This window comes from Primulina tabacum, chromosome 1 (assembly GCF_025594145.1).
Source record: "Primulina tabacum isolate GXHZ01 chromosome 1, ASM2559414v2, whole genome shotgun sequence".
Taxonomy (NCBI): Eukaryota; Viridiplantae; Streptophyta; class Magnoliopsida; order Lamiales; family Gesneriaceae; genus Primulina; species Primulina tabacum.
The window spans coordinates 339,512-353,756 of NC_134550.1; the positions used below are offsets into that span (position 1 = coordinate 339,512).

The 14,245-nt window shown below is 34.6% G+C and overlaps 1 protein-coding gene, 1 long non-coding RNA gene and 1 pseudogene across 2 annotated transcripts; 2 read left to right on the forward strand and 1 right to left on the reverse strand.

Annotated features, from left to right (window-relative positions):
• Positions 1-1,975: 1,975 nt before the first annotated feature.
• On the forward strand, positions 1,976-4,607 carry LOC142531112 (uncharacterized protein At3g27210-like). Its single transcript, XM_075637496.1, has 3 exons — positions 1,976-2,364; positions 3,727-3,807; positions 3,967-4,607. Exons 1-3 carry the CDS (start codon positions 2,205-2,207, stop codon positions 4,425-4,427), a joined length of 702 nt encoding a protein of 233 aa, XP_075493611.1. The 5' UTR covers positions 1,976-2,204; the 3' UTR covers positions 4,428-4,607.
• A 533-nt stretch (positions 4,608-5,140) lies between these two features.
• LOC142531906 (histidine biosynthesis bifunctional protein hisIE, chloroplastic-like) lies at positions 5,141-11,756 on the forward strand (annotated as a pseudogene).
• LOC142532651 (uncharacterized) lies at positions 7,731-9,114 on the reverse strand. Its single transcript, XR_012816632.1, has 2 exons — positions 8,510-9,114; positions 7,731-8,466 (listed from the first exon to the last, which is right to left on the reverse strand). It is a non-coding gene; the product is annotated as an uncharacterized LOC142532651 (long non-coding RNA).
• Positions 11,757-14,245: the final 2,489 nt, after the last annotated feature.

Here is a 14,245-nt window from a genome sequence, read left to right on the forward strand (position 1 = left end):
GGTTGGCTTTCAGATTATATCACTGAAAGCAATATTGCATATTGTCTATTATCAGAGAATGGTGGTCCATCGAGTTTCAACGAGGCTACTCAAAGATCGGATGTATCCTCGTGGATGATAGCAATGCAAGAAGAGTTGGAGGTATTAGACATGAATAAAACTTGGGATCTTGTTACACTACCACAAAGGAGAAAATCCATTGGAAACAGATGGGTCTATAAGATCAAGTATGATGACAATAACCAAGTGGAGCGGTATCGTGCTAGATTAGTGGTAAATGATATTCTCAAAAAGAATGTATTGACTTCAATGAGATATTTTATCTCGTGGTACGGCTTATAACAGTCAGAGTAGTTTTGGCATTATGTGCGGTGTTTGTGTAACGACCCGAAAATTTGAAAGTTCACGTAAACCACATGCATGCAAGTTATTAAATTCTCTTTGTATTTTATTTTATTGCAACGGTCATGGGCCATGGCATAGCATGAGCCTCGACCCACACCCACGCACCATTACGCATAGGACTTATCCAGCCCAGGCATTGGAGTTTTTACCTTCCCAAGATTAGAACCCAAGACATCCTGGACTTATATAGATATTGACAGCAATCTTGGTATCAATTGAGCTAGTAGCTCAATTGTAGATGAAATAAAATATTATAGTGGAAATCTTTTCATCTTGCCCATGGTTTTTACCCTAATAATTTTTAGGGGTTTTCCACGTAAATCTCTGTGTTCAGTTTATTCTTTATTTTCATATTTATTATCTCAAATTACCGTACGTGAGACCAACATTATCAAGGAGGAATTGCCAAGTGCCAATTAACCAGTACTTACTCTAAATTGGAGGCGATTATCAATGAAAAATTTGAGGAGTTGACCAAAATAATGGTTGCAAATACGATAGAATGTACTAAAGAATTTTTCAAAGCGCAACGATTTGTTCAACTAATTCAAGTCAATCTTGCATGTCGAAAAAAGTATATTGTGGATGGAGAACCTTCACCAAAAAAATCTCAGGCAGGCAAAACATGCCGAACCGTTGATTTCATTTCTAACCATGTGAATGAGGAGGAAAGATGCACATCAACTGAGAAAATAGATGACGATATCGTTTCAAGGACTAAAAATCATGTAGTTGGTAGTTAAATCCATATGTGGCTCGTGATTGGTCTATGCACAATATGAAGCATGATGATACAATTGTTCATGGAGTGTCTAAAGTGAGTATCGGGAGTAACATGCTGGAGCACCGTATCATCTAAATACTCGGTGGGATAGAATAAATAGGGATCCGGTTGATAATAAACAAAGAAATAAAGTAGAATATAGGAGTCTAGCTAGTACACCAACATAGACTATCAGAAAATGTTAGATACCTAACGATCAAATTTTTGGAAAAAAAGTTGATATTCAAAATAACTCGTTGATATTCAAAATAACTCGATCAAACAGCGGAGGTCATAATTATAATAAGAAGAATGCGTCATGCAATATGAGAAAATACTTGTATGATGGGGGATCACCAGCCACAAGGTCAAGGAACTAGCCATATCCTCGAGGTCCCATCATTATGATATGGGATCATGGACTATAAATTCGAAAGATTAACCACTTCTCAAGATCGTCTTACACAGATTTGAGGGATCAACAATATAGTGGAAAACTGTTGGATTTTAAGCCAACGTTTGAGGACCTTGTTTCCCAAGATCAATGAACCAGCAATGCCCCAAATATTTTGGATTATTATTGGTTTCAAAATGGGATTTTCTATTTTATTTTATTGGGTTATTAAATTTTCATTATATATTTAGAATATTGTATTAATTACGATAATGTAACAATAATTCTACCCATTTTTGTTTCTTCAGCCGGTTGTCGGCATTTACGAAATCACAAATATGGACCCCAAATGACATTTGTATTTTTATTCAGAATCTAGTAGAGTGAGTACAAGATAACACCACGCAGGCGAATGCTATTGCCGAAATAAACTGCTCGAGACGATTTCATCAAATCCTTCATCAATCAACCCCACACAGTGAGTTTATCATGATAATCAATTATTTTTGTTGATTGGCTGCGGATGAGTTTTCACATACACTTCTGCTCTCTCTCTGTCTAAATGTGGAGCAGCTCAAACAAACTACTTGTAACCCAAAACAAATATGGCAACCTTATCTATGATTTCGTAGGGTTGTGCTGATGGGTTCGTGTGTTTCGGTGCACAGGGAGCCGGAATCTGCCATGAGACTCCGCCTCTCATTCGGCTCCAAGAATGACAAGGTATTCATCCCCGATACGGTCAACGCCGGCGATCGCCCCGTCGCTGTGATGCCAAGCAACTCTCAGTGGTCGGGCTCCGGTATTGCGATCATTTTCATGATTTCCTTTTCGTCTTATAATTTCATCATAGGCGCGTTTTTGTAGTTATATGCATAAAGCTTACTGTGATGGCCTACCTTGTCTCCAGTTTGTTCTTTTCCACGACTCCCGATTCGCCATTAAATTTCTTTTCTAAACAATATATCTATATACTCTACTGTACTGTACTGTACCAAGATTTGATTTTGATTTCTTGTCCACTGCGTTTATGATGTACGTCTAGTGAAATTTTTATGATTATTATATCTTATCTTATTAAAAGAATGAGAATTCCGAAATGCTTTGACCGTTGTAGAATGGACTAGTATAGTCAGTGAAAATTGTAGTTTTGAATATCACACCTTCGATTTGTATGTCCTGGTTGGTTTTTGTTTGTTTTTTGTGTGAAGATTTCGTATCAACTTGTTGGTGAGTGAACTATCGAGGTCATTCGAATTCTATTTCATCATGTGGCTTACTTCATGATAATATGAACAATAAATATAGGAATCCGACAAATCCCCCGCCTTACTTTGTCTAAATTTGAAATATATTGTGGCTTACAAGTTACAGCACCGAGTTTTATAAGATGACCTTTAAATCTTGCGTTAAATTTTGCACATGATGCTTGGAAGGTCTGTATTTCCTGTTCTTGTTATGGCTTATATTTGTTCGTTTACAAATAAGTTCTTGAATCCATTATCTGTGATTTGTGTTTTACTTTTAAGCATTTCCTGTCATTTACCAAACTAAATGCTGAGTGACCCTAACAAGAGACTCCCTAAACCTAACACTTGTCATTTTACGGACAAGGCCATTGTTGTCGATGTTAAAGGCTCTGCACAGTATGTCTCCCATCCAATGGGGCCTTTCAACAAATAATTTATTGGAATTGATGAATGCGGTTATATTTCTTTGGCGAAGTTACTTGTTTCTTTTAATTTCTGACGATTGCCACTCTATGAGAAGAAGGGGCAGGATATTGTGGTAGCAGACAATAGTGAGCTAGTTGTTGTTCCTCTTCTGACATGTTTTGAACATTTCTCATTGATATTATTGGTACAGTGATGGAAAAAGACTATGTTGTTAAACATTGCTTCCATGTGATTCCCAGGGCACTCTGTGTGTTCTTGTACGTTTGATGAAAAGTTCATAAAGTTATTTGAAAAGGTTGCGAGTTTGTTTTCTTATATTGTGGACAATGAAGCCATCTGGATGCCAATTTTACACAGTTTGAGTTCTGGCTTAAAAAAGGCCTACATTTAGAACTCACTGGGGCTCCTGGTCTCCGGTGCATTCTGATGTATAACTTTTAATGAATTGATTTATGATATGATGTGGGATGGTTCTGATTTTTATGCAGGTAGTAAAGAGGAAGCTTTCTTTGACTCTCAACCTTGGTTGGATTCAGATGGTGAAGATGACTTTCTCAGTGTTAATGGTGGTAAGAAAAAAAAAACCAACAGCATTGTATTTTGCGAACAAAATTTGACCTTCAGCTTCCACCGTCCTCCCCATGGCCCCAACTAGAATTCTTGCTTCGCGGCAAAATCAATTACTTTTCATGAAACTAACCCTGCATAATGGTACCTTTTATTTGCAGATTTCACCCCTTCTCGGGGGAATACTCCAGTTCACCCCAGCTTCTCAGTTGGTAACCCAAGAGTAAATGATTCACTCGTTGTGGAAGGAACTCTTGATTCCATACATACGCCATCTAGTCCGGATAAGAAAAACAGACTTTCTGATCTGTTTAAAGAGAGTTTACATGCTGACCAGTATGTTGATCGAGAAAATACGGCAGGGGGCGAAAATGCGGTTCCTGCAAATGTCGAAACTAGGGTGACTAATGTAGTCCTCCAATATCCAAAATCTACAAATGGGACCCCTCATCTCTCTGGAGCTAACTCTAGGGGCAGTAGTGAAAGAACTCCCAATGGATTGTTCAAAGCAGACGACAACTCAGTGAAGTCCTCACAATGTTGCCTTCCAAGGTTGCTTTCAAGTCGTAGCTTCAACGAAAGGAGAAAGAGGATGAGCCCTGGCCGGAATCTTGGCTCATAGATATTGGCTTCTATCTAAAATTTGTCACCATGTTTATGGTGAGACAGATTCCCTTCACTTTTGAGAATGTGTCTAAATGTAAAAAATGAGAAATAAGTTAAAGAATGCTAGAACCTCGCAAAACTGAAGTCTTGTGCGACCTTGGAATCAATATAAGTAAAAGAGAACCTTGTCAATATAGTTCACTAATATTTATCGTTGTCTGCCTTTTTGTTAGGCTGGCCAAAGTGTCTCAAGTGCGTGTGCACATTCTTTGTTGTCGCGTCATCCGGGACAGTTTAAATTAAATAGAGTGTGCGCATTCTTTGTTGCACGAGGATAGATCTCTTGATGTAACACAGAGTGAACCAACAGTTTGTTTTGATCGGTTGGCCAATAAGCAACGCAGAAGGGTAATGCCATCTTGTTGGATACTTTTGAGTTCCAACAAATATCACTGAAGATAATTAATCGTATGAAATATATTTAAGTTAATGCGTTAGTCACCTATGGCTAACAAAATATTTGTTGGAAGTTGATTTCGAAATGGATTTATATAATAAAATTCCATGATTAATGCTTGAAATAAATATTCAATCATACAGCAGCGAAGTGACTTTTCCTTTTAAAAATTGAAAAATCATTTTTTTAAAAAAGATGCCCACTCCCCCTATAAAGAAATTTCAAGTAAATTAAAGAAGAAATTCAAATGGAAATTGGGCCTTTGCTTAATTTGAGGCCCGCCCAATTTGAGCAGAAACCCAAATACTCGCAGGCGCAAATGTGTCCTGATCGTTCAAGGAAAGAAGCAGATGAAAAGCTAAAGCGGCTCGGCTCCAATGGCTGCTATTCGGCGCAGATGCGGCTTCGGAGAAGGGCGATTTCGGCTCAGACTGATCGGAGCCCTCGACTCTCGTAAACATTACCCCGTAGACGAGGCCTTCAGTCTCCGTAAAGCCGCTTCTAAACTTGGATTGGCTCGGCGATCCCTGATTCTAATCGGTACATAATATGCTTGCCAAATTGACATAATGTTAGAAACTACAAGTTTGTTTGAAGATCTTTTGAGTCCTATCTGTTACTGTGGATGTAAATCTGATTTGAAATTGCGTGTTGAATTGATCTTGGATATCTATTGAGCTGTAAATGGAGATATATTTTGATTGTTCGATTTCTTTTGCAGTTGCTTTAATCGATTTTTCTGCTTATGCATCTTACAATGTTTTGAACTTTGGAATTTGGGGAAGAAACAACAATGAAAATGTTTGGTTCTGAAGGAAAACACCAAGTAAATGCTTGGAAATATTTTGTAGTTTGTACTTTTTCACTTGCTAAAATTCGATGCAATTTAGCTTATGAAGTAATAGATATCATCTAACAGAAAATGAATATATAAATATTTTTGTTTATCATATGGAGCAATATTTGCACAAACTCGATTGTTGTTTTTTGTCGCCCTTCGTTGTCCTTTCTGGCAGTATTAATTTGTGCAACGTTAATTCATTATTACGGCCATCGGACATTCTTTCGTAGTCGTACCTGGCTGGCTTTGATTTATAAATTTTTGTTCCTTGCTGGTAAATTATGTTGATATGCATCTTTTATACATCAGTCAAGCATTTGAACAGGCAGGAAAGAGTCCAGACTACATACTCATTAAGGATCGACTTTAAGCCCTTACGTCTTTGCTTTGGTTATGCATGAGTTGACGTGACATATTCATGATTAGGTACCTTCATGTGTGTTATTTGCAGATGATATTGTCTTGATAGAAGAAACTAAAGAATGTGTAAATAAAAAATTAGATAGATGACATGAAACTTTTGAGGGTAAATGTTTTAGAATTAACTTTGCAAAAACAGAATATTTAGTTTGTAACTTTGGTCTTGAATCTAGGCGAATGAGTAGCTCAATTGAGATTGACGGTCGAGAAGTCCCAAAGTGTTAAGGTTTTTGCTATTTCTATTATCCAAAAGATCGGACATTCGAGATGATATAGACCCTATAATTAAAGCCGGGTAGATGAAATGGAAGATGACATTAGAAGTCTTGTGCGTTAGAAGGATGCCTGCGAGATTGAAAAGAAAGCTGTGTTTTATGGCTCGGAGTGTTAGTCGCTAGAGAACTACATATGCATAAGATGACAGTAGCAATAATGTGTATGTTAAGATGGATGTGTGACAAAACGCGCTAGGATAAAATTATAAATGAGATGATTATGAGCTATTTGGGTATAGCTCCGTGGAGGATAAGATTAGGGTTATAACGTCTAACATGGTTTGATCATGTGAAGAGGAGACAAAAAACGACAGCAATCTAACATATCTTATATTGGCAGATTAATGAAATGTGTAGAAGGAGGGTTAGCCTTGTGGGTAGATGAAATTGAGGATGACGTTAGGAGTCTTGTGCGTTAGAAGGATGCTTGTGAGATTGAATGGAAATCTGTGTTTTATGGCTCGGAGTGTTGAGCCGCTAGAGAACTACATATGCATAAGATGACAGTGGCAATAACGCGTATGTTAAAATGGATGTGTGACAAAACGCCGAGGATAAAATTATGAATGAAATGATTATGAGCTATTTGGGTATAGCTCCATGGAGGATAAGATTAGGATTTTAATGTCTAACATGGTTTGGTCATGTGAAGAGGAGACAAAAAACGACCCCAATCTAACATATCTTATATTGGCATGTTAATGAAATGTGTAGAAGGAGGGTTAGCCTTTGAAAACTTGGTTAAAGGTAGTTAAGGAGAATGTCTTTGATCTTGGTTTAATAAATGACACGCTGGAAAGTCGCTTAGTTTGGATCCATGTAACCGACCCGCAACTAACGGGATTGCGCCATGATGATGATGATATATTTCTTCATCTTCTCCTTATCTTACTATTGTTGGTGTTCCCCAAGAACCAAAACCAAAAACTTAGCACAAATTAAATTTTTCGATTCATTAAATTTTTTTTAATTAATAGAAATCGACCGTACGTAGAAACATGTATGAGTAGAAGTATAACTTGTAATGTCTATCTAGGATGGTACAAAGGACTTGTCCTAATGTGACACGGTAAGCTCTGCTGCTACACATGATCTACCAAAATCAAGTTCATCGACCGAAATAATCTACCGCAAACAGATGTCATCAGACAATATTTGAGATATACAAACTAGATATTTGATATCATCTAAAATAAACAAAGTCAAACCGATATATAGTATGTGTAAAGTATGAGGAGCGAGGTGGATGGATCGATTGCCAAAATTTTACAAGAAAATATTCCTCCTTTCCAAAAAGTGGCGTGCAGGATAAAGGAGAGAGAATAAAAAAAATTGATTTTAATTTTGAGTCTTAGTTGATTTAATTAAGGTTTTATGAGTATAAGCAGTTTATGCTTTTAACTTGATTTAGAATTCTTTCCTAAATAGGTAACTGGATATACTCCGATGAAAAATTTCATACCAATCATAGTCCAGAAAAGTAAATCGAAATTATTTCATGACTAGTGCAATGAGCTCATTATTATGTTGTCCATATAATCAATTCTATTTTCGAGACCCCTAAAAAAATGAAGCTTTCCAAAAGTGGAAATTGTATTGTGATCCTTAATATTTTAGATGTATACTAGACAATGGGATAACAACTTTTTCTTAATTTAGAGTCGAACTTATTTGTTATTTTGTGAATACTGGCCACATGCCCATGTCAATCAATTAAACTCATTTAATTATCGATAACATAGGCAACAAATGTAATTTTTCAGAAAGGGTAGTTTTTCCTGCCTATCTTTTTTCCTTTGTGTAAACGAGTATGTGAATAAAACATCTTTCAATTTCCGATGTGTGAAAATGAGTATGTGAACAGAACTACTTTTAAAGATGGAGATTGAGTTAGCGTTCCATTACGCCCCCTCTCTCTAGAGTACAAGATCGAAAGCTTTGCATGAACATTGAAAGAAGATCAACGATGACCCTATCCTAAAGGAGAACGCTAAACAGAACCTGCTAAAGCAACTCCTATAAGAGGACTGAGAATAACTCTGTTGAGAGACCTTTACTTATTCTTGAATCACGCACGTGATATATTTAGATTGCTAGTGTTGGACCTAAAATAACTGTGAAAAAATGAACATCACATTGGTTAACACGGATTATCAATTGTTACGAACAAAGATGATGAATCACATAAAGAAGTGCCTTGAAAAGCAAAAATTAAAGAAAACTGACTAACTAATTTAGCTAACTCATCAAGGATCTAACTAAAAATTAACTTCTTATATTTAATAACAATCAAATAATGAAATGGTTATCTATATCAATCAAATAATAAAATCGATTAATAAAAAAACAGTTAACACTAATCACACACATGATTATCAACAACAGAGTGGTTCATATATCAGTCAAAACACTAATCACACACATGATTGTGCGGTTCATACATCAAAACAGATCTGAAATCAGATCGAATCTGCAGATCTGAAATTATTAGGAAGTTCAACATTATTGGAAAAAAAAGTTGTACAATTCTATCACCTATCTCCTTTTTTTGTCAGCTTCCATCTCCTTTGTCTGTCGTGTTCTCCGTTTTGCATCATTTCCATCACTTTCTCTTGAAATAATTGTGTTCCTTTTATCTCCTCACGTTTGATATTGATCATTTCCTGCTTGAATTGTTCATTAGATGCCATCTCTTCTTTTTTCAGCTTCAACAGTTGGTCTAAATTCTTCTCGGTGTTACTCTCAGTGTTCGACTCGACATACGAGACGATGGGTGCTTAAAAGTGGTGAGGCCGTTACTTCCATCGTCTCGTATGTCGAGTCGAAGACTGACAATAATGGGCTTCACGAAGTTGAAAGTGAATATAGTTCCTATTTTAATTCAAGTGAAACACGGTTGGGCCCATCCACACTATTATGGTAAGTTCCGTACTCGTTGGTTAGGACATAGCTAAACCCTGTATGGTGCGTAATCTTCTGTAGGATTGTTGAAAGAAGAAAAAGAAATTTTAAAAGAAAGAAGTGAGGAAGGCAAATTATCTTCATTTTCAGTGTAAAGGTGAGGTTTTTGTTCCAGATATTACTTGTTTTAGGGAGCTTAGATCCCAATGACACCTTTTCTGCGATCCGAGTGTTCAATTTCTTCTTTTTTTTGTTTTATTTGTCTTATTTGAAATTTGGAAAAAACTAATTTTTGGGAAATTAATGTTGAATCAACGCCAGGCCTTTTTTGCTCGATTTCTAAACTCATTCATCTTTTTATGCATCTCATTCACAACAAATTTTTATTGTTCTTTATTTCAGGGCAGTTCAAAATAGATGGCACTTCCATACACTAAATGTTTTCAACTTCCGAGAATTCCTATGAAATGTCATCTTTCTGTTTCTCCTATGGGAACACAAAGCCCGGCCTCCTGGATGTATGCTTGCCTTAGAACTCAGGATCCAGCCTTTCACGGAGAAGCCAAGGTGAAGTGATGGCGACATTTGGATTAGATTGTTATCTGTGAATTTACATTGAGCTTATGCTTGTGATTTTTTAGCTTGATCTTGACTTGAGGTAGTTTTTGTGCTTGAATTTAACTTAATAAAGATGAACAATTGAGCATATCTTCAGAGCTTGCTTACTTTGATTAAATAGATAGTCATTTTACAAGCATTATATGCAGTTTGGACATGAACCAGAAGTAGTTTTAATTATCTTAAAGCTAGTGATCACTTGACTTATTCCGAGTTTTAGCAGTTGACAATTTCCACACGATCATCAATTTTCTGGTTAATAATCTTACAATCACTTCCATCACTAATAAGAAGATCTAATATGCCTGTGGGACATGTATTGTTCAATTGTTCCAGTATGGTATTTTGCCAAGTCTTGTAAAGATTAATAGTATAATGCAGTATCTAAGGCTTATTTATTGTTGTTTGTTTCATTTTGTTCTAACTAGTCCTGTATAGGTTAGTCCGTTGCTGGATGGAATCAAATGGGATGACAGGTTTGGTGGTGGCAATAGCTCAAAATGTTGACACCGGAGCTGTATTAATGCAAGGGTTTGCTGACAGGGAGTCACTTTTAGCGACCATTTCCTCTAGAAAGGCTTTTATAGCAGGTCAAGATCAACTTTGTGGACAAAGGGAGAAACCTCAATGAATTTCATCAATGTCTGTGATATCTTTCTTGACTGTGATCGTGATTCTGTAAGTTCCTCTTGTTTTCCAGGTGATTGAATCTTTGTAGGAGATTAGGAGTGTGCCTGTTATAGTCTGAATGAGAGTTTGATTCATTTACCAGATCATTTTTCTTGGCAAACCTGATGGGCCAACTTGCCACACTGGATCCGAGACTTTCTATTATACATCGGTTGAGGAAGTCCTAAATGATCCACATGTAACAGTCGAGCTTCATGATGAGTTTCGTATTTATTCAAACTAGAATTAGTTTAGTTTTTTTTATCTTTTTGGATCACTGTGAGGATTTCAATAGTACATTATCATATATTTCTCTTTTGGCAGGCTGATCGTAATAAACTCTCATTAACGACTCCGTACTTTTTAGAATCAATTATATGCAAACGAAACTTCAAGTTTTGAGAGCAAACCATCCTGGACTAAGCGCTTCCTTGATAACAAGTTACTATTCTAAAAAATCAGGTGGGATTTTCTTTGTTTTGCAGATGTTTATTTACAAAAAATTTCAAGTTCTAATTACAGCTGTACTACTCGTACTTGGTGCATTTACAAGAGATTTACAAGAGAGTGGTATACAAGTTTCCTGAATGAAGTGAGTGGTCTGTAAGCTGGTTAAAAGATTTCGTTAAAGACTGGTTCAATGCTTTTGTTACATAGAGGAGGCAGATGAGTTATGTCGGACACTGGAGGAAAACGAGAATCCATCAAGGACAGCTTCTGAGATGGCAGACTTTCTGTATCATTCCATGGTTTTGCTGGCTCAGAAAGGAGTAAAAGTTGAAGACGCTCTACAATTTGCACAATCAGGCATTGAAGAGAAAACCAGTCGCAACTCATAGAGTCATAGTACTGAATGATAGTTGAGATTTTGCCACTTCTGATTAACTCAAGATGCTGAACATCGAACGAAGAAATACATTGCTGTTGTTTCTTGGTTGAAGATGGCTGAGTTGAAGTGAAGGTAATTTGAGGGTGGCATGTTGATACTGTGAATTTGGTGCCAAGTGTAACTTTGTAAGTTGCGTCCTTATGAATGAATTGCCATATCAATGTAGTGGATATTATATCTAAGGATGTTACATGCATGATGCATCCAGATTTTGATCGAGAGCAGTAAACAAAATAATTTTTTTTTTCCGAATTACATGCGTTTGATGTTAAAAAGGTTGTTTCTCTCTATAGTTGGGAATGTATTTATTTATTAGTCATTTAAATTGCAAAACACAAGATGAATTATTGAGGTGAGTGGAGTAGATGAACATGTGATGAATCATCACGAGTTTGATTTTTTTACCAACATTTTTTCATTTGAGTCTGTCATAAAAGAGTGAGGTTTACTTGATTGATGTAGTTTGCATGTTACACTATTAAAAAAAGCTCGTAGATTTACCTATTACCCACCCCAAAAATAACTGATGCAAGTTCTCTCTCACAAAAAAATAATAATAATTGGTAATGCAAGATAATTCCAATAACTATATTAAACCATCACACTTAATGATTTCCACGAAAGATAAAGCACCAAACTAAATTAACAACCCGTTAAGTATAGATAGCATTAACTCTCTTCCTCTCCAATTGGGATTAGTGCCACAAAACGTAATCCAGTCAGCTTTCGAATTAGTGGGATGCCCCTCAGCTTGTCTAACATTAATGTTATATATAATACTAATTATTGAGCCTTTTTCATTACTATAATCTTTCCAAATCTGTGGGTTTAAAGCTGCCAAATTTGGCCCAATCCCAGGTTCCTTTTTTTCAGGTTACGAGTCAATTTTCGAACAAATCTTTTATCTAAATCAAATAAAAAAATTATTACTTTTTATTATAAGTATAAACAGTATTGACCACGTTCTTAAATGAGTTTTTGAAAAAAAAAAAAAACCTTCACAAATTTGAAATCGAATGTTTGTTTACTCACGTGTTTTTTTTAATATATATATATAAATTTTTATTTATAAACTCAATTAATTAGTTAGTTTTAAAATATTCAAAAAGGAGAGATAAAAAGTTCCACCAACTAATCAATGGACAGACAACACATAAAATTTGGAATAAAGAATTTGTTGAATGCGGTGATGCAACAAATGACACGTCCAATTTCATTCCACTACATAGGTTTGGTGCCTAAACAATTTATCTTCACTTGGTCCACATATCACATTATCTTAAAAATAAGAGATTGAGTGTTAAAAATAAAAGTTATAAATATTTAAAATTAGTGTATGATAATATATGTAATGATATATTTATTTTTATATTATTTCCAAAAAAATTCTATAAATAGGTTTATCAATTTATGAAGAAAACATAATTGAGTAGACAAAATTTTATAAAATGTGTAGTTTATTATATTTTGTGAGTTTGAGATTTTTACTTTTTACCGTAAATTTTTACTTTTAACACGTTATCAGCACGACACTCGAAGGTTCGGTTCTCCATATTTTTTCAAGCTCCAAAACACAAAAAAAAGGTAAAAATATTCAAAAATAAGAATATTTATTTTACTATTTATTTATTTTTATTGTGTATATATTTAATATATAATATCATGTTATTATATAAAAAAAATCTATAATGTCTCATTATAATAACGTGATGTGATTATATTATTACGCATCTTATATAAATTTATTGTGTTACTTTTTATTTATTGTGTATATATATTTGAATAATATCATGTTATTATATAAAAGAAGTTTATGACACCTCATTATAATAATGTTACGTGATTATTTCACTGTTTATATATTTTTATTGTGTTACATAATAATTATATACATATATTTGTATAATATTACAGTATTATATAAAAGGAGTCTATGACACCTTATTATAATATTGTGATGCGATATACATAATTATTTAAACATGATTAACATTATATACATCATATTATTACCATAAAATTTACATATACATATATTTAGTTTTTTAAAATTTTGTAACGGTCATAAACAACTAGTTTTTACTATATAAATATGATTTTACAAACACATTCAATCACTCCAAACTTATTATTCCTCTCTAAAAATTTTCTTCATCAAAATTTTTGAAGAAGAAGGAGATGGCTCTTTCAAAGGTTATTTTGTATAATTATTTTAGTTATTAAACTTACTAGTCTTGTATTTATCGGAGAATATCTGCATCGCATTTTTCTTTATTTTTAAGAATGCTTGTACTTATAATTTATCCGTTATTTTTTATTGTCATATTAATAGATTTAGAACTTAACTAATAAAATGCATTGTTATTTTTCTAGTACAACCATGTTAAATTTAGCAAAGTTCGAATTTGTTGCGCTCGACATTACGGAAAAAAATTATATGTCATGGACTCTCGATGTAGAAATACATCTTGAGTCATTGTGTCTAAGTGAGACCATTAAAGAAAATGGTATCTCATCATCACAAGAAAAAACAAAAACTATAATATTTTTGCGTCGACATCTTGATGAAGGATTAAAATGTGAATATCTCATTGAAAAAGATCTCATGGCTTTATGAAAAGAAGTAAAAGAAATATTTGAACATATAAGGAAAGTTATACTTCGGTTGCCCGTGATGAATGGAATACGTTAAGATTCCAAGATTTTAAAAAAGTCAATGATTACAACTCGGCGATGTATCGAATAATATCGCAATTAAAATTTT

Coding starts and splice junctions, on each gene's coding strand:
- LOC142531112 (XM_075637496.1), top strand. CDS start 2,205: ATGGGTTCGTGTGTTTCGGTGCACAGGGAGCCGGAATCTGCCATGAGA. Junction 2,365..3,726: donor CTCTCAGTGGTCGGGCTCCG/GTATTGCGATCA, acceptor ATTTTTATGCAG/GTAGTAAAGAGGAAGCTTTC. Junction 3,808..3,966: donor CTTTCTCAGTGTTAATGGTG/GTAAGAAAAAAA, acceptor TTTTATTTGCAG/ATTTCACCCCTTCTCGGGGG.